General features: G+C 27.0%; 1 protein-coding gene across 1 annotated transcript in view; it reads left to right on the top strand.

Annotated features, from left to right (window-relative positions):
- Nucleotides 1-22,612, top strand: part of LOC109604042 (protein qui-1) — a 91,068-nt gene that overhangs the window by 46,490 nt on the left and 21,966 nt on the right. The window contains exons 7-11 of the mRNA XM_020020607.2: nucleotides 1,676-1,782; nucleotides 1,835-1,991; nucleotides 2,051-2,687; nucleotides 5,728-5,940; nucleotides 21,174-21,368. Coding sequence (XP_019876166.2) covers nucleotides 1,676-1,782; nucleotides 1,835-1,991; nucleotides 2,051-2,687; nucleotides 5,728-5,940; nucleotides 21,174-21,368 — 1,309 coding nt within the window. The remainder of the gene's footprint in view (nucleotides 1-1,675; nucleotides 1,783-1,834; nucleotides 1,992-2,050; nucleotides 2,688-5,727; nucleotides 5,941-21,173; nucleotides 21,369-22,612) is intronic.

Here is a 22,612-nt window from a genome sequence, read left to right as displayed (position 1 = left end):
TTTCGAATTTTGGGAAAATTCAAATATAAAGTAAATTATCTTATTTTTAAGTTTGTTCTGACTATTTAATTCTTAATTAGAAAAAATAATCAATAATTCGTAATTTTCAAAATAAAACAACCCAATATTTATTTGATATTTGAACAGGTATTTTTGAGAGAATATTTTTTAGCTAAGTGGACAATTTAACCTCTCAAATATGCCGTACAGTTCAAAATTTTGCCTCTCATGGTTTGTATTCTCAAATACAACAATATTACGATTTGGCTGAGTTATTTCACCCTAATGATGTTATATTAAAACTTTAATAACAATGTTGTGGTAAACCCTCTACTTTAAAAATAACAGATGTGTACAGGGTGTCTCAAATTTGTTTGTTTTTTAAGATACAATTAAAATATTTTATATTTTGTTTACAATTACACTATATTCATTCTTTTGTACCTAACCATCTCTTTCGTATTCTAAACTAATTTTTAGACACCCTGTGTACAAAAATCTTTGCGTACAACTAAAATACATACGTATAATCGAAATTTTTATATTAATGAGAACATTTACAATGTAAAACAAGTCGCTGAATAATAAACGAAATCGTAAATTTTATGAATTTATTAACAACTCAAACCTGAAGGATTTGTGAAATCCTAGACGGCCAGAAGCTTAACTTAATCTTTAAAACACCTTTACGTGAGGCATTTTCCCGGAATCGTTTTAAATGTGCCGTACAAATTAAAAATTGAATTAAAATTTAATGCCACGAAAGCTGTGTCCCGCAATTCGCCCGTCAAATATATTACATGCAGACTAGAAAATATGTAAATACAAAAATCAAAAAAGGCACCTAAAGAAATAAAATGTTAAATATTTATGAGGACCGGGTTATATTGATTTGAGAGTGGGACGGGGAAGCCTTTTGAAATATTCAAGTCAATTTTGTAGTTTCCACCTGACAATGTGACCTATAATTAGACATTGTATAAAAAACCTGTACAAAATTTATCCGTGAGTTATTATTATTTTAAAGGTTGACAACTGTACATTTCAATGGTTTTCTACTGCTTTTAGTTACTGCTTAAAATAAAAGATCCAAGAAATATTATAAACAACAGTTAGAGGGTTAAAGGAGAAACTGCTTTAGGTCATAAAAAATAATTCACTACAGTTAATTAAAATAAGCCAGAAGCGTCTCATTTATCCTCCTGGATTCATCTGATAAATATACTATAATATAAAACTAATTAACATATTTAGTCGTTTTTATTCCAGCAGAATGGCTCAGATTTATTTGAGACCATTAAAATAAAACAAGACTTGTATTATTGTAAAGGAAAAATGTCAGTATGTTTAAATAAGTTTTGAAAGTTTGAAGGCAATTATTTTCAAGTTTTATCTTTACAAGTTGGAACGAAAACTAGGAATAATAAAGAATAATCTTATTTAATTGCCATCAAGTCCTAGGAGATGCTTTAATTTGTTTCCAATGAGAATTACGTTAACATCGTTTGCAGTCTTACAATACAATAGTCATGAACTTTTTTATTGAATTCTTGAAGAAACAGGCAATATTTATTTTAATTGAGTTTCGTAAATATTTCTGAAACACTGAGTGAAACGACTGAAACAATCCAATAAATGTAAGTTTCCAAAAAATTAAACCATATTTGTTTTTCAGGACTTAGATTATAGTAAAGATTTAGTAAATAATTTTAAAGAATATTTGAACGAATTTAAAAATTCAATAAAAAGTCAGATACCAGTTGAAAATAATATTCATTTTACGTAAGTCACTCCATATAATATTTATTACGTCCCTCAGCATATTTCATTTTAGAGTGCCTTGGATAAATGGAGGTATAAGCAATGAAACAGAAGAACATGAAACATATCTAAATAAGTTTAAAAATAGCATTTTTCACAAAATAAAGGCGTTAGTACAGAAGAGCTTAGAGGAGGAACCTGTTTTGAAGTCTAGGAAAAAAATCGTGGAGGTAAAAGCTTGTAAAATTACCTGTGAACCAAGTTAAGACGATAACATTTTGTGTTACAGGAGAACTTCCAAGAGAATATTACTCACTTAACCACGTGTTACGAAGAGATCGAAAAAGACTACACGAATACCGAGATATTCGATAAAATAAAACAAGTGGTGGAGAATACCAATAAGACCCGGCATAATCCCATATTAATATATGGTAATCAGGGATCTGGGAAAACTTCCCTTCTACAGTCGCTGTATAGAAACTTCGAAAACTGGTTTAGCTGTAGATCGTTAAGAATAGTTAGATTTATTAACTCAACCCCTAGATCGTCGTACAATTTGGAACTTTTGCGTGTCATATGTCAGCAGATATGCATAGCGTTAAAACTTCCAGAAGGCTTCTTACCCAAAGACGCGTCGTTTGATCCCCTTTACATAAACAATTGGTTTCAATCTCTCTTGAGAAATTTCGAGGACCTAAATCAAGTTCTAGTCATATTTATAGACGACTTGCATGCATTAAATCCACTAGATAGCGACATGGTTTCCATTTTAAGCTGGCTACCTATTTCCCTACCCAAGAACGTGCACATGATCTGCACCACAGCACTGGACATCGACACCCTCAGGCTCACTTCAGTGCAAAAAGAGAAGCTCAAGAATCCCGAGTCATACTTCGAATTGCCACCGGTGGAGCCCCACAATGGTGAGTTTAATGTTATGCACTTAGATGTATCTATGTTCTGGTCCAGAATTTATTTGGGTTAATGTCTTTTGTTGTTAAATCTTATGGCTCTTTTTTTACTACTACAGCATTGAATCACTTCATTTTTGCCCTTTCTAAATAAAATCAGGCAACACGTGTGGCTCAAAACTCTAATAAAGCATTTAAAAATTTAAGATTAATGAAATCATTTTCTATTTACCCCCCAGCTTGAACATATTTGTTATGAAAATCTAAATTCAATATGCATACAATACCCAGCAGTTTTACATACGAATAACATGTAAGATAACAAAGAGCACTAAAACGGGGAATTCTAAAATATTTACATGTATTTTAATATTCAGCTACGTCTATGTTGACCTTATTTCTCTCGTTGTTATTTTCTGCTCGAGTTTTCGACAAGCTCAAGATCAAATTCAAACTCTCGTATTTCCTCCCTAAAGTTATTTTGTGGGTTTCGCAATCTTTTCAATTATTGTTTAAATTGTTCCCGGTGAACAAGCTTCGAGCAACTCCTCCTGATTACTCATCCACGAAAACTTACTAATTAACTTTACACAACGATAATCTTAAGTGAAATAAAAGGTTGTTTGATAATAGATAATAGTTTCACTTGTGGGTATATTACATCATTCGTTTTAATATAAAATATTCAAAATTCAAGGTAAAAATAAAAATCATTAAAGCTTCGTTATGCCAAGTGGACCGTTTTCATCAATGTAAATGAGTTACTTGTGACAGTGTTTTGCACTTAGCAATGATTGAAATTTTAACTCTGAAAAATAAAGAAACGAACCAATATGTTTATTCATTATTAAATGTATCGATGCCCAATCTATACAATTCGTTCAAATCGTCAGGTCGTTGTTTTAAATTGACTAAATTTCAACTCAATTTATTTATTTAAGTTTTCATTAACATAAAAGTGAAACAGTTGTATTTTTAACTAAGGAATAATAATTTTACCCTTCAAGAAAATGCACATAAAAAAATGCGTTCATAACAGCTTGTTCACTGGTCTTGACACTAAAAAATTTGCTTATAACCCATCAGATTAAATGGAAATGTAAATTGCATTTGATTGTTTTGCTCAAGTGAATGTTTATTCTGCTCTGATTGAAATGGTTGGTTTAAGCAGGGAAACTGATCCATTGTGCAAATGGAGTTTAATAAATCACTGTTTTACTAATGTTAATTGTCTGGAATACTTCTGTGTATCGTCTATCAATATGTCTAATATTGGATCGTTGTTTATTTATTTATTTATTTAAAGCCTTTAGTAATTATTAATAAATACAATTAAAATCACTTTCAGAATTTAGTAAATACAAATAATATAGTACTCATACATTTTCATCAAACTTGTTTAATTTATGCACGAACACAAAGGACTCAATTTACAATTCGTAGTAAATTTCTAAACAAAACACTTGAGAAAAATGAATTTTAATAAGGAGATTCGTCCATCCCCTATTATTACTATTACTATTCACGTTCCATTCCCATATTTTTACAAAGGCATTTTAGTTCTCGTGACTTGTATCCTATAATTTTCTAAACATCATAAATATTATAAAAGCTCATTGTGAATGATCAAACTATATTTAAAGTTAATTTATTCAATTTACGGTAGACTATTTCCTGTTCAAATTAAGTTGTCTCAGGTGCGAAAGTTTGTGTACTTTTAAGTTAATTTGGTCTGTGTGCCTACAGACAATTTAATCACAATCAATAATTCACAAATTACTTATCCCTTACAGTAGTTTAAAGTTTAGAACTTTTTAATATTAGATAATTCTTAATGTACATTTTGTCTGATCTATAAGCAGATGTATGTTCGGATTTGTTTTTTAGTAGCGACTTTATGATGCAGAATAAATTATAATATATTATTTTTCTCTCTCGCATGCTTTCTAATTTAAGAATTTATATCTTAAAATTTACATATTACAATGTAATAATTCATAAATTACTTATCTTTATAGTTGTTTAGAGTTTAGATCTTTTTAATTTTTCATTCTTTATGATGACAAAATGTATTCTTTGTTATAATTTAATAATTTACAAGCAGATGTATGTTTAGATTTTTTAATAACTACTTGATACTTCCAATATATAAAAGCAAATTCACATTTTTAATAGAAACCAGGGTTTTTATTGTTGATCTGGGGTCAAACGAACCCTCATCCACTAACCATCTTCTCACAGTCCTTGAACTAATTTCAGCAACTCCCATTTCCTCCAGGTTGACTAGTTTCAGTTGACGATAAAATTTTTCGTAGCTGCCACTTGGCCAATTTCTCTAAATTTTTTAATAATACGAGAAACGATTGACTTATTTAGCCATATCTTTTCTCGATTTTGGTAATATTGGATTATAATTTTTCTTACAATTTCACTTAGACCAATGATTAAATAATTATAATAAGCAAAAGATCGCCAGTAAATAATGGAAATAAAGTCACAGAAGCCATAAAGTAAAAAGTTGCCATAATTTTATTCATTGAAAATTAAGAAAGTAAGCAATTTTTTAAAGAATAAAAGTAGATTGGCCAGTTGCATAGTAAACACAACAATAACGAAAAAAACAATAATGATTATAGGTACTGGCGTCCAACTTAAAAAATATATTTTTAATATATTTTAATAATTATGGCCACTACTGTACATATTTACATTCGTAATAATGCAGAAGAAATTATAAAATATTATTTTCCTTTCACGTGGTTCCTAATTTAAGAATTTTTATGTGAAAAGTTCCATTTTACATTGTAATATTTATCCAGTCCAGATGTAAAAGTTGACTTCTGGACTATAAAACACTTACGAGTTCTATCATATCTTTTACAATCATTTTATGGAAAGGACACGTGATCTGTAAACTTTTTGCCTGATATAAAATTTAAAAGGCTTTTACGTGATTTTGAGGTAGAAACGTCCTGAACTTCGATACTTAAAAAGACACTTATCCAACGGAAACGCCGCACTCGCATGTCACGACGATTATTTTCTGTTGCAGATTATGTGAACGGTTTATTTGATGAATTAGAGAAGTCGTTCAGCAGGGCGGCGATATCGAAGCTGGCATCTTTGATAACTTGCTCCGAGTATGGTTTAACAGAAACCGAACTGCTCGAGATCCTCATGCCTACCAGTAATAGCGAAGCTGTTATTTCAATTGAGGAGGCCAACTTTAACTTTTCTTCGTTGTGTGCCGCAAAGCGGCAAATGGGTAAGTTTGAATTAGTTTTATGATTGTAAACTTTCCTATTAAGGGGGACGCACGATAGTCTTGCATTCATTGCTTTCGGACTGCGATTTAAAACGCTTCCAATGGGCGATGTCTGATAAATATCTGAGACCATAACGAATTGTTTCATTAAATCCAAACAGTAAAATACGTTTATTTTTTTAACAAACACGACATAGATCGATACATCTGATGAACATTTCCGTTAATTGAAATACAAAGAATATAAATTTATTTTTTGTGTAACACCTTTTTATGGTAGACGAAACATAATTCATTTTACTTTTTAAAACAAAACACTTCACTGTGCGGGCCGTAACTTTTTTAATTAATTTTTTAATTAATGCATATAATAAAATATATTTATAAAACCAACAGAAAGATGACCTGTGCAAAAAAATGTGGAGAGGAGTCAGCTCGTTTATGTATAAACTTGCTTTTGATGTTCTGGTGTTTATTTGAATTTCATATTAAATCTAAACTTGGTACTTCTCTCTATTGCGAGTAAATAAAAAAATGATATAATCTCAACAGTAAATTAATTATAAAATTGTTTGAATTTTAATTGTATTAAAGCATGCATCTGTTAATAATATAGTTTTTCACTAACTAATGTCATATTAATTAAATATTTTAATTATATTTGTTTGTCAAACACGAATTTTAATTTCATAAATATTCTGTTAACGTTCGTCAGTTCTCAAAACAATGAAGATAAAAATAATTGCCAGTTATAATATTAATAAATCACCTCTCTATTTATTATTTATTATATTTAATATATTGTGTAATATCAATGTCTGGATTACAATTTATTTAAATCCTTGTAATTAATTTTGAGTATTTATCAAATATTAAATTTAAATATTAGTGTGGTATTTATCATTTTAAATAATACAGTGAAAGCAGCAAAAAATAATTTATCAATTACATTTATTATAAATTCAGATTATTAATAAATAAATGTGGCTCAGTTATTTCCAATGTTCAGTAAAATTTGAAACATTTTTAATTCTCTACTCAGCAAAATAATGTTTATCTTGTATTTCAGTTATTTCTGTTAATTAAAAAAAATGAAAAGTTAACTTGTTCTCTGTGAATACAGTTTTTATTCACACTAAAAATCTCCAATAATTCAATGTTAATTTAATTGCAAATTCATCGACACCTCAAACTGTAAAAAAATTTTCTTTAAAACATGAAATTAATTTTATTTTTGTATTAATTGTTAAGTTACTTCTACAAATTTTAATTCATTTTTATATTAAATAAATGTAGCATTGTCACTTACTTTTGGATGTGTTCTAAGACTTGATTCCTGTAATTGCAGTAAGTAAATTGTTAAAAATTAGTTGAAATCATAAAAATATTTTAACGTTATTAATTTTTAATTTTGTAAATATTGTCGTAGTTGTGTGAGAGAAAAGTAAATATCAAATTAAAAATATTTTTTTAATAATTAACACTGAACAGTTATGAAATTGGAACTCATAATCTGTAATTACTCACCGAATTTTCACCAGCAAAATAGCATTAAGTGGAGAATAAAAAATATCCTTTGACACTGGGCAATGTGGCAAATATCAACTGCATGTCAAAATTTAGTTAGATTGATTGATTACATGGTTTTTGCTAAAAGCCTCTATCTTGATCCAATTAAAAAATTGAAAGGGAGACTTTTAACGAACCCACTCTATAATTTTCGCTGAAAATTGGCGACAAATCAAATTTTTAACGTTGGTGCACCTGCAAAAATACCCACAACTAATCCCACATTTTTACGTGAAAGTAGATAAATGAAACAAAGCCAGGTTAAATTATTTATCGACACGAATTTTAAATGTTTATTTCAAGTGCTTACTGCACGGATATGTTTGAGGATAACCCTGATTATGTTAATTATTTAATTAATTACATTTTTGTTACTATATTTAGTTGTCCATAAGATTTTTCTACGTAATTTGAAATTTCTGGACAAAATCCTGAGGCACGTCGTTTTTTAAAATAGCAATTCCGGCACCCTGAAGTAACCTTCAAAATGTTCAGTGGAACCTGGATACACCCCTTGAAATATTTTTAATTCTTTCAGTTATTTCTGTTTATTAAAAAAAATTGAAAAAATAAATTGATCTCTGTGAATACAGCTTTTATTCACACTAAAAATTCCCAATAATTCAAAACTAATCCACTTTTAATGTTAATTTAACTGCAGAATCATCGACAACTAATGTCCTTTTTAAATTAGCTTTATGAGGCTAATAAAAAACAATTGGTTGAACAAAGCCAGGCTGAATATATATTTTATTCGATAACTCAAACTTCACTTTCCTTTTTCAATTAACTTCTGTAAAAAAGTCTTCTTTAAAACATGAAATTTAACTTTATTTCTATATTAATTATCAAGTTACTTCTAAAAATAAAATGTTAAAAATTAGTTGAACTCATAAAAAGATTTTAAAGTTTTTAATTTTTAACTTTGTAAATATTGCCGTAGTCTGCAGAAAAGTAAATTTAAAATTTCAAATAATTTTTTAATAATTAACACTGAACAGTTTTGAAGTTTAAACTCTGTAATTACTCACCGGATTTTAATACCGTATTAATTATTAAGTTACTTCTACAAATTTTAATCCATTTTTAAATTTAAATTTAAATTTAAATTTAACATTGTCACTTATTTTTTGATGTGTTTCTAAAGTTTTTTAACACTTGAATCCTGTAATTGCAGAAAGTAAAATGTTAAAAATTAGTTGTAATCATAAAAATATTTCAACGTTATCTATTTTTAATTTTATAAATATTGTCGTTGTCTGAGAGAGAAGTAAAATTAAAATTTCAAATAATTTTTTAATAATTAACACAGAATAGTTTTGAACTTTTAACTCATATCTCTGTAATTACTCACCGGATTTTCGCCAACAAAATAGAATTAAATGGAGAATAAAAATACCCTTTGACACTGGGCAATGTGGCACACATCCATTGCATGGCAAAATTTGGTTACAATGATTGATAACATGATTTTTATTAAAGGTCTCTATCTTGTTCCAATTAAAAATTTGAAAGGGGTGTTTTTAATGACAAATCAATTTATTAACGTTGGTGCACCTGCAGAAACATCCACAACTAATCCCACATTTTTTACATGAAAATAGATAAATGAGGCAAAGCCAGGTTAAATTATTTATCGATACGAATTTTAAACATTTATTTCATGTGCTTACTCCACGGATATGCTTGAGGATAACCCTGATTATGTTAATTATATACATTTTTGTTATTATATTTAGTTGTCCATAATGGTTTTCTACGTAATTTGAGATGTCTGGATAAAATCCTGAAGCACGTCGATTTTTAAAACAACAAATTCCAACACCTTTTTAAGAAACCTTAAAAATGTTCAACGGAATCAGGAAATACCGCCTGAAATATTTTTAATTCTCCACTAAACAAAATAATTTTTATCTTGTATTTCAGTTATTTCTGTTTATTTAAAAAAAAAAATTAAAAATTTCCTATCTCTCAGTTTTTATTCAATCTAAAAATTCCCAATAATTCAAAACTAATCCACTTTTAATGTTAATTTGGCAGCAGAATCATCGACAACTAATCTCCTTTTTAAATTAGCTTTATGTGGGTAGATAAAAAAAGTTGAATGAACAAAGCCAGGCTAAATGCATGTTTGATTTGATACTTGCACTTTCCTTTTTCCAATTAACTTCTGTAAAAAGTCTTCATTAAAACATGAAATTTAACTTTATTTCTGTATTAATTATTAAGTTACTTCTACAAATTTTAATCCATTTTTATATTAAATAAATGTAACATTGTTACTTATTTTTTGATGTGATCCTGAAGTTTTATAACATTTGAATCCTGTAATTGCAGAAACTAAAATGTTAAAAATTAGTTGAAATAATAAAAATATAACGTTACCAATTTTTAATTTTGTAAATATTGTCGTAGTCTGAAAGAGAAGTAAAATTCAAATATCAAATATTTTTTTAATAATTAACAGTGAACAATTTTGAAGTTTTAATTCATAACTCAGTAATTACTCACCAGATTTTCGCCAACAAAATAGAATTAAATGGAATATAAAAAATACCCTTTGACACTGGGCAATGTGGCACATACCTTTGCATGGCAAAATTTAGCTAGATTGATTGATAACATGGTTCTTATTAAATGCTTACATCTTGTTCCAATTAAAAAATTGTAAGGGGGGCTTTTAATGACAAGTCAATTTTTTACCGTTGGCGCACCTGCAAAAACACCGACAACTAATCCAACATTTTTACGTGAAAATTATCTACTTTGAGACAAAGCCAGATTAAAGTCTTTATCGATACGAATTTCAAACATGTATTTCATGTTCTTACTGCACGGATATGCTTGAGGATAACCCTGATTATGTTAACTATACACATTTTTGTTATTATATTTAGTTGCCCATTATTATGTTTTTCAACGTAAATTGAGATTTCTGTATAAAATCATGAAACACCTCGATTTTTAAAATAGCAAATTCCAACACTCTTTTAAGTATCCTTAAAAATGTTCAGTGGAATCTGGATACACAGCTTAAAATATTTTTAATTCTCTACTCAACAAAATAATTTTTATCTTTTATTTCAGTTATTTCTTTTTATTAAAATAAATGAAAAATACAGTTTTTATTCACACTAAAAATTACCAATAATTCAAAACTAATCCACTTTTAATGTTAATTTAGCAGCAGAATTATCTCCTTTTAAATTATCTTTATGTGGGTGGATAAAAAAAGTTGAATGAACTAAGCCAGGCTAAGTGCATGTTTGATTCGATACCTCAAGTTGCACTTTCCTTTTTCCAATTAACTTCTGTAAAACATGAAAATTAACTTTATTTCTATATTAATTATCAAGTTACTTCTAAAATTAAAATGTTAAAAATTAGTTGAACTCATAAAAAGATTTTAAAGTTATTAATTTTTAACTTTGTAAATATTGCCGTAGTCTGCAGAAAAGTAAATTTAAAATTTCAAATAATTTTTTAATAATTAACACTGAACAGTTTTGAAGTTTAAACTCTGTAATTACTCGCCGGATTTTAATACTGTATTAATTATTAAGTTACTTCTACAAATTTTAATCCATTTTTATAATAAATGTAACATTTTCACTTATTTTTTGATGTGTTCCTGAAGTTTTATAACACTTGAATCCTGTAATTGCAGAAAGTAAAATGTTAAAAATAAGTTGTAATCATAAAAATATTTCAACGTTATCTATTTTTAATTTTATAAATATTGTCGTAGTCTGAGAGAGAAGTAAAATTAAAATTTCAAATAATATTTTAATAATTAACACTGAACAGTTTTGAAGTTTTAACTCATATCTCTGTAATTATTCATCGGATTTTCGCCTGCAAAGTAGAATTAAGTGGAGAATAAAAAATACCCTTTGATACTGGGCAATGTGGCACACATCCATTGCATGGCAAAATTTGGTTACAATGATTGATAACATGATTTTTATTAAAGGCCTCTATCTTGTTCCAATTAAAAATTTGAAAGGGGTGCTTTTAACGACAAATCAATTTTTTAACGTTGGTGCACCTGCAGAAACACTCACAACTAATCCCACATTTTTTACATGAAAATAGATAAATGAGACAAAGCCAGGTTAAATTATTTATCGACACGAATTTTAAACATTTATTTCATGTGCTCACTGCACGAATATGCTTGAGGATAACCCTGATTATGTTAATAATACATATTTTTGTTATTATATTTAGTTGCCCATAATGCTTTTCTACGTAATTTTAGATTTCTGGATAAAATCCTGAAACACGCCGATTCCAACACCTTTTTAAGAAACCTTAAAAATGTTCAACGGAATCAGTAAATATCGCTTGAAATATTTTGAATTCTCCACTAAACAAAATATTTTTTTTCTTGTATTTCAGTTATTTCAGTGTATTTAAAAAAATGAAAAATTACCTTGATCTCTGTGAATACAGTTTTTATTCACTCTAAAAATTACCAATAATTCAAAACTAATCCACTTTTAATGTTAATTTAGCAGCAGAATCATCGACAACTAATCTACTTTTTAAATTAGCTTTGTGTGGGTAGATAAAAAAAGTTGAATGAACAAAGCCAGGCTAAGTGCATGTTTGATTCGATACCTCAAATTGCACTTTCCTTTTTCCAATTAACTTCTGTAGAAAAGACTTTATTTCTATATTAATTATCAAGTTACTTCTAAAAATAAAATGTTAAAAATTAGTTGAACTCATAAAAAGATTTTAAAGTTATTAATTTTTAACTTTGTAAATATTGCCGTAGTCTGCAGAAAAGTAAATTTGAAATTTCAAATAATTTTTTAATAATTAACACTGAACAGTTTTGAAGTTTAAACTCTGTAATTACTCACCGGATTTTAATACTATATTAATTATTAAGTTACTTCTACAAATTTTAATCCATTTTTATAATAAATGTAACATTTTCACTTATTTTTTGATGTGTTCCTGAAGTTTTATAACACTTGAATCCTGTAATTGCAGAAAGTAAAATGTTAATCATAAAAATATTTCAACGTTATCTATTTTTAATTTTATAAATATTGTCGTAGTCTGAGAGAGAAGTAAAATTAAAATTTCAAATAATATTTTAATAATTAACACTGAACAGTTTTGAAGTTTTAACTCATATCTCTGTAATTACTCACCGGATTTTCGCCAACAAAATAGAATTAAATGGAGAATAAAAATACCCTTTGACACTGGGCAATGTGGCACACATCCATTGCATGGCAAAATTTGGTTACAATGATTGATAACATGATTTTTATTAAAGGCCTCTATCTTGTTCCAATTAAAAATTTGAAAGGGGTGTTTTTAATGACAAATCAATTTATTAACGTTGGTGCACCTGCAGAAACATCCATAACTAATCCCACATTTTTTACATGAAAATAGATAAATGAGGCAAAGCCAGGTTAAATTATTTATCGACACGAATTTTAAACATTTATTTCATGTGCTTACTGCACGGATATGCTTGAGGATAACCCTGATTATGTTAATTATATACATTTCTGTTATTATATTTAGTTCTCCATAATGGTTTTCTACGTAATTTGAGATGTCTGGATAAAATCCTGAAGCACGTCGATTTTTAAAACAACAAATTCCAACACCTTTTTAAGAAACTTTAAAAATGTTCAACGGAATCAGGAAATACCGCTTGAAATATTTAACTCATTTTTTACGTGAAAATAGATAAAAGAGACAAAGCCAGGTTAAATTATTTATCGACACGAATTTTAAACATTTATTGCATGTGCTCACTGCACGGATATGCTTGAGGATAACCCTGATTATGTTAATTATACACATTTTTGTTATTATATTTACTTGTCCATAATGTTTTTCTACGTAATTTGAGATCTCTGGATAAAATCCTGAAGCACGTCGATTTTTAAAACAACAAATTCCAACACCTTTTTAAGTAACCTTAAAAATGTTCAGTGGAATCTGGATACACAGCTTAAAATATTTTTAATTCTCTACTCAACAAAATAATTTTTATCTTTTATTTCAGTTATTTCTGTTTATTAAAAAAAATGAAAAATTACCTTGATCTCTGTGAATACAGTTTTTATTCACACTAAGAATTCCCAATAATTCAAAACTAATCCACTTTTAATGTTAATTTAGCAGCAGAATCATCGACAACTAATCTACTTTTTAAATTAGCTTTGTGTGGGTAGATAAAAAAAGTTGAATGAACAAAGCCAGGCTAAGTGCATGTTTGATTCGATACCTCAAATTGCACTTTCCTTTTTCCAATTAACTTCTGTAGAAAAGACTTTATTTCTATATTAATTATCAAGTTACTTCTAAAAATAAAATGTTAAAAATTAGTTGAACTCATAAAAAGATTTTAAAGTTATTAATTTTTAACTTTGTAAATATTGCCGTAGTCTGCAGAAAAGTAAATTTAAAATTTCAAATAATTTTTTAATAATTAACACTGAACAGTTTTGAAGTTTAAACTCTGTAATTACTCACCGGATTTTAATACTGTATTAATTATTAAGTTACTTCTACAAATTTTAATCCATTTTTATAATAAATGTAACATTTTCACTTATTTTTTGATGTGTTCCTGAAGTTTTATAACACTTGAATCCTGTAATTGCAGAAAGTAAAATGTTAATCATAAAAATATTTCAACGTTATCTATTTTTAATTTTATAAATATTGTCGTAGTCTGAGAGAGAAGTAAAATTAAAATTTCAAATAATATTTTAATAATTAACACTGAACAGTTTTGAAGTTTTAACTCATATCTCTGTAATTACTCACCGGATTTTCGCCAACAAAATAGAATTAAATGGAGAATAAAAATACCCTTTGACACTGGGCAATGTGGCACACATCCATTGCATGGCAAAATTTGGTTACAATGATTGATAACATGATTTTTATTAAAGGCCTCTATCTTGTTCCAATTAAAAATTTGAAAGGGGTGTTTTTAATGACAAATCAATTTATTAACGTTGGTGCACCTGCAGAAACATCCATAACTAATCCCACATTTTTTACATGAAAATAGATAAATGAGGCAAAGCCAGGTTAAATTATTTATCGACACGAATTTTAAACATTTATTTCATGTGCTTACTGCACGGATATGCTTGAGGATAACCCTGATTATGTTAATTATATACATTTCTGTTATTATATTTAGTTCTCCATAATGGTTTTCTACGTAATTTGAGATGTCTGGATAAAATCCTGAAGCACGTCGATTTTTAAAACAACAAATTCCAACACCTTTTTAAGAAACTTTAAAAATGTTCAACGGAATCAGGAAATACCGCTTGAAATATTTAACTCATTTTTTACGTGAAAATAGATAAAAGAGACAAAGCCAGGTTAAATTATTTATCGACACGAATTTTAAACATTTATTGCATGTGCTCACTGCACGGATATGCTTGAGGATAACCCTGATTATGTTAATTATACACATTTTTGTTATTATATTTACTTGTCCATAATGTTTTTCTACGTAATTTGAGATCTCTGGATAAAATCCTGAAGCACGTCGATTTTTAAAACAACAAATTCCAACACCTTTTTAAGTAACCTTAAAAATGTTCAGTGGAATCTGGATACACAGCTTAAAATATTTTTAATTCTCTACTCAACAAAATAATTTTTATCTTTTATTTCAGTTATTTCTGTTTATTAAAAAAAATGAAAAATTACCTTGATCTCTGTGAATACAGTTTTTATTCACACTAAGAATTCCCAATAATTCAAAACTAATCCACTTTTAATGTTAATTTAGCAGCAGAATCATCGACAACTAATCTACTTTTTAAATTAGCTTTGTGTGGGTAGATAAAAAAAGTTGAATGAACAAAGCCAGGCTAAGTGCATGTTTGATTCGATACCTCAAATTGCACTTTCCTTTTTCCAATTAACTTCTGTAGAAAAGACTTTATTTCTATATTAATTATCAAGTTACTTCTAAAAATAAAATGTTAAAAATTAGTTGAACTCATAAAAAGATTTTAAAGTTATTAATTTTTAACTTTGTAAATATTGCCGTAGTCTGCAGAAAAGTAAATTTAAAATTTCAAATAATTTTTTAATAATTAACACTGAACAGTTTTGAAGTTTAAACTCTGTAATTACTCACCGGATTTTAATACTGTATTAATTATTAAGTTACTTCTACAAATTTTAATCCATTTTTATAATAAATGTAACATTTTCACTTATTTTTTGATGTGTTCCTGAAGTTTTATAACACTTGAATCCTGTAATTGCAGAAAGTAAAATGTTAATCATAAAAATATTTCAACGTTATCTATTTTTAATTTTATAAATATTGTCGTAGTCTGAGAGAGAAGTAAAATTAAAATTTCAAATAATATTTTAATAATTAACACTGAACAGTTTTGAAGTTTTAACTCATATCTCTGTAATTACTCACCGGATTTTCGCCAACAAAATAGAATTAAATGGAGAATAAAAATACCCTTTGACACTGGGCAATGTGGCACACATCCATTGCATGGCAAAATTTGGTTACAATGATTGATAACATGATTTTTATTAAAGGCCTCTATCTTGTTCCAATTAAAAATTTGAAAGGGGTGTTTTTAATGACAAATCAATTTATTAACGTTGGTGCACCTGCAGAAACATCCACAACTAATCCCACATTTTTTACATGAAAATAGATAAATGAGGCAAAGCCAGGTTAAATTATTTATCGACACGAATTTTAAACATTTATTTCATGTGCTTACTGCACGGATATGCTTGAGGATAACCCTGATTATGTTAATTATATACATTTCTGTTATTATATTTAGTTGTCCATAATGGTTTTCTATGTAATTTGAGATGTCTGGATAAAATCCTGAAGCACGTCGATTTTTAAAACAACAAATTCCAACACCTTTTTAAGAAACCTTAAAAATGTTCAACGGAATCAGGAAATACCGCTTGAAATATTTAACTCATTTTTTACGTGAAAATAGATAAAAGAGACAAAGCCAGGTTAAATTATTTATCGACACGAATTTTAAACATTTATTGCATGTGCTCACTGCACGGATATGCTTGAGGATAACCCTGATTATGTTAATTATACACATTTTTGTTATTATATTTACTAGTCCATAATGTTTTTCTACGTAATTTGAGATCTCTGGATAAAATCCTGAAGCATGTCGATTTTTAAAACAGCAAATTCCAACACCTTTTTAAGTATCCTTAAAAATGTTCAGTGGAATCTGGATACACAGCTTAAAATATTTTTAATTCTCTACTCAACAAAATAATTTTTATCTTTTATTTCAGTTATTTCTGTTTATTAAAAAAAAATGAAAAATTACCTTGATCTCTGTGAATACAGTTTTTATTCACACTAAGAATTCCCAATAATTCAAAACTGATCCACTTTTAATGTTAATTTAGCAGCAGAATCATCGACAACTAATCTCCTTTTTAAATTAGCTTTATATGGGTGGATAAAAAAAGTTGAATGAACAAAGCCAGGCTAAGTGCATGTTTGATTCGATACCTCAAATTGCACTTTCCTTTTTCCAATTAATTTCTGTAAAAAAGTCTTCTTTAAAACATGAAATTTAACTTTATTTCTATATTAATTATCAAGTTACTTCTAAAAATAAATTGTTAAAAATTAATTGAACTCATAAAAAGATTTTAAAGTTATTAATTTTTAACTTCGTAAATATTGCCGTAGTCTCAGAGAAAAGTAAATTTAAAATTTCAAATAATTTTTTACTAATTGAACTGAACAGTTTTGAAGTTGAAAGTCTGTAATTACTCACCGGATTTTAATACCGTTTGACACTGGACAATGTGGCACATATCAACGGCATGGCAAAATTCAGTTAAATTGATTGATTACATAGTTTTTATTAAAAACTTATATTTTATTCCAATTAAAAAATTTTAAAGGGGCTTTTAATGATCCCACTTTATAATTGGCGACAAATCAATTTTTTGACATCGGTGCAACTGCAGAAACACTCACAACTAATCCCACATTTTTACGTGAAAGTAGATAAATGAGACAAAGCCAGGTTAAATTCTTTCTCCACACGAATTTTAAACATTTATTTCAAGTGCTTTTACCGCACGGATATGTTTGAGAACAACACTGAGCTGGGATTAATTCGTATTAGTAAACGAACATTGTGGTACAGTTGTTGTAATAATTGTAGACAGACAAACAGAATTTTAATCGTCTTATCTAAAACATTGGTACATTGTCCCTTGTCTTGTCGTTGTCACTACGTTGATAGATATTTTCTCGTTTGTGCATTAGTACGACAGTTCATAACAAAACAAAATATCAATGAGGATGTGAAATACAATTAGGTTTCGTAAATGGAAGGCATTGTTGTATCTATCAAGTGCAGGCCTTCAACATTATTGGTTACGTACCACTAACTGAAAATACGGTGCTGCCTCGGGTTTTATTAACAAAATTTAATAGCACGTTACCAGACACCGACGTATACAAACTTAATTACACATTAAATGTGTATGTTAATACAAAATGTCGTTAAATTAATCACATTTGCCGCATAATAAAAGGAAGAAAACGTCGGTTTTTTAGGAAATTAGTGTGTTCTATAAATATGTCCTTGTATGGCACGCTGACCGAGTAATTAAGGGTGTCCACGTTTGCGATTATATTGTGGAAAACCGTGTGGAATTTCTGCGGTTCTGCTTTAACGACCCGTTTATCCCGTAGTATAACTTTTTCTCATTTACGAACTCGAAAGAAGTTCCAAGATTTACTTAGTATTCGATAGGGTGATCCGACAAAATACAACCTAATTCTATGGCTGAAATTTTAATAAAGTTGTTTAAACGTCAACGCCAATAAAAGCATCAATATGTCATTCAAAAGAGACAAAACCTTCGTATCAAATAAGTTGTTCAACTATTAACATAGTTTAAACATAGTTACCAACTATAGTATAAACGTAGGTTTTGTCCTTTAATGTTGTGAACTTGGCCTCATTAATTAATCACTTCTTATCCTACTGGGAATTCCAATTAGCAGCTACATTTCAACTCATTTGAGTCAAATAAATTATTTTGCATTAACCAAATTACACCAGGTCCAAATTTCTGATTTAGATGCAAGCACAGCAGATTGTGTCAAGTCTTTGTCAATGTTACACCTAAAATATTTATAATGTAATGTAAATACATACAATCAGAAATGTTTACTGTTGTATATTGATATGATTTAAATTTGAACGTGGTAATTTCATTTATGAACGCGAAAAAAACGGAATAAAGTAAAAGGTAATGGGCAAGAACAATACCTGCAAACACAATAAAAGGGCTACGAAGCTTGAATCAAACTCGAGCTACAAAACAAGAAATCAAGTTGAATTTCGGTTGTTAGAAAAAAGCTGACCCAGATATTAGTGAGTTTTAAAATTTCACCTCTTTTATTTTTAATCAAAAGTAATCTAAAGAGCATTCAATGATACGCAGGTCTTTTAAATTATGAAAGAAATTCAATCGGCTTCCACTGTTGGGAGATTAAATATTAAAATTTATTTGTAAACTCTCAATTTTATTATTTTATATTTTAACATTTTTTATCTCACGAAAAGAATTATTTTAATTGAAAATTTTATAAAAATATGTAATTTTAAATTTGAATAATTTTATTATTATCAGTGTCTATAAAATACTACCTTTTATATTTTAAATAAAAAGTAAATTAAAAGATTTCACCAGAATTAAAAATCAAAATTTGTTTTTAAAATCTCTAATTTTTTTATATTTTACATAAATATTAGCCTTATTAAATTATTAAAAAACTTTTAATTTAATTAGAAATCAGTAAATATTAAATGAGTATAAATTATAAGTAACAAAGTAATAATAAAATAATTTAAAGAATCCAAAATTTCTCATTTTATTTTATATTTTCATTTATTAGATCCCATTAAACATTAATCTTATTAAATTATTATATATTTTTATTTAGTTATAAATAAATAATTATTAAGTTAATATATAAAATAAATAAAAAATTAAAATAATTCAAAAATTTCAAGTTATTTCAGTTTTCAGTTTTTTAGTCCCAATAAAAATTATACTTATTAAATTATTATAAAACTTTTAATTATAAATCGTTAAATATTTAATTAATATATAAAATAAATAAATTAAATTTAATAACTATTAAATATTTTAATTTTATTATTTAGTTTTATTATATAAAGTATAAATAAATAAATTGAAAAAAAATAATTTAAAAATTTCAAAATAAATTGAGTTAATTTTTTATACCTCAATTTTTATATCCCGATAAAAATTAGCCTCAGTAAATTATTATAAATTTTTTTAATTAAAATCAAATTTAATATATAAAATAAATAAAACAAAAAAATTAAAATATGTTTAAAATTCCAAAATTTCTAATTTTATTTTATATTTTCAGTTATTTCCCAATAAAAATTAGTAAATTAATTTAAATTATTATGTTTAATTATTATGTTTATTATTATTATGTTTATTAAATTATATTATTATTATAAAATAAATTAAAATAAAATAATATTAATAAAAATAAAATATTATTAATAAAAATTAAAATTGATTAAAAATTTCAATATATAATGAGTTTTTTTATATTTAAATATTTATATTCCAATAAAAATTAACCATATTAAATTATTATAAAACTTTTAATTTAATTATAAATCAATATAGTACATAAATAACTACGAAATATAAATTAAAGATATAAATAATAATTTAAAATTCCTAAATTTTATTTTATATTTTCAGTTATTAGTCTCAACAAAAATTAGTTGAATTTTGAATTTTTTATATAATTCGAATTCTGTGACTAAGATTCTACCTTCTTTTTTGAAAAATAAAACGATTAATTAAAGCTTTTATGAAAATTTTATTTTTTTAAGATTTTATTATTATGAGTAAATCAATAAAAATATTATTATTTGTTTAATATTAATATGTTTGCATAAATTCAAAAATAGTTAAAATTAATGTAACAAATAATTGAATATATGTATTGACTTTTAATTAATATTAATTTATATATTCATTTATATATTATGAATCATTTTCACTAATAATTAATTAATATAACAAACTAAATACATTAATTGACTTTGTTTAATATTTATATTAAAAGATTTATTTATATTCATTTACTGTGTTTGAGCGTAAAATAAAATACTTGCAGCAAAATTTAAATAAATTATTATTAACATTTTTCTTAATAGAAACAACTAAGTTCCTCTAAAAATTTCATATCCTTTTGTTGGTTTAATTTTGACTAGGGATAAATGTTGACAATGTAAAGTAATGTATCCTATAACTTTTCCATTATATTTTAAAGACAGTTGAGAAATTTCAGCCAATCATGTAACAACATTTTAGTAGAAAAGTTATAGGATACACCCTTAAAACACAAAACGTGCAACGTTTTATAACAAAAAAACGGAATTTATAAGTTTCGTTTCTTACCTTATATTAAAGGTAAAGACGCTCTATTTTATGATCGTGCCATCATTTTGTAGTCCCCCTTAAATAACATGATATTACACGTAATCCTTAAATTAACATTTAAATCTTCACGAAAAATATACGCGAAACATTCATTCCAGGTCCCATCTTAAAGGAGAAAGTCATGAGCGGTAAATTACTGATCTGCTGGAAGCACACGGCAACAAAAGAAGTCGTCAGTACAAGATACTTAACGAATCCAGACGCAATAAGAAATACTCACTCCGAATTAGCTAATTTATTTTTTAATGAGTTCCTAGAGGACAACAGTGATTCGGAGGCGGAGGGAGAGCCAGGTAAGTTTGTCGTTCTTTTTTTTTTCTCGTCTTTCTTTCTTGGGGTCGCCTTTTTTAAAAATGCATGGCTGTGTTTTTCTCCCGGATCGATGATCTTATTTCCCCTTTGCAAACGGTAAAAGTAACGCAAATTGCTTAAAGTAATTTATATTGCGTGCGGGCGGCTCCTGATATTTTCCATTAAACGAAAGTGTGCGATTCTGCTGCCCTTAAAACTTTACCGAATTAATGTTATTAATAATTTGTGGGTTTTGAAACGTTTTCCAATAATTAATGTGGCTTGGAATAATAATTTGCAACAGGTTCCTATTTTTTTGTTAGATTCAGTGGTCAAATTTCATTGATTTTTATTTATGTATTTAGTTATGAATATACAGGGTGTCCCCGAAAATTCCCAGAATAAATACTACAAAATACTATAAAATTGTACAAAAAATAACTAATTAAACCCCTTCCTAGAAATCCTCTGGATTCAGCCGTTTAACATTTGTTATTATCCGTTATGGATTGCTGATATAAATGGAATTTGATCGACAACAATTGACACAGCATAAAATGCTGCAACTCACCACGTATGAGATGTAATTATCCGTATATAACGTTCGAAACTTTTACTAAATGGGAAAACTATAAATTACGATGTTGGGAATTCATTTGACTACACAACATTGATATAAACGTTCAAAGCACGTTTTGAGCAACGTAATAAATATTAAATGCTTGTTTGATGGATTATAATAACAATTCTCAACTGGTGGAACTATTCAATAATAAATATTGAATATAACACTCGACCCAATAAATTAATTAATTTATTTTACGTTTTACGAAATTGTTGATACATTACTTGCTTACAATTAATATCGTATACAACTAAAATAAGCCAATGTAATAAAATTTTATTACTCATTTATAAACTGATAAAATTCAATAATATTGTATAGAACATGACCCAATATATCAGTTGTTTTATTTTATAAATAAATTCTAAAATTATGACGAAGAATAGTTCAATAATATAAATTTATGGTGCATGCACTGAGCCTGAAAAAATGCTCATTTTCAGACAGTTCACCTAAGATAACTCCGTATTTGAGTTTTTCGATTTACGATTTTACTTAAACTTAGGACCCAAAATGAACGGAAAGTCCATTCAAAATGAATATATATATATATATCCCTAGCAAGGTGATTAAATTACGTATCCAACGGTCCCTAATTCGTTTCGATCGGATGTATAATAG

This window comes from Aethina tumida, chromosome 1 (assembly GCF_024364675.1).
Source record: "Aethina tumida isolate Nest 87 chromosome 1, icAetTumi1.1, whole genome shotgun sequence".
NCBI lineage: Eukaryota > Metazoa > Arthropoda > Insecta > Coleoptera > Nitidulidae > Aethina > Aethina tumida.
This window is presented reverse-complemented; position numbering and strand designations above follow the sequence as displayed.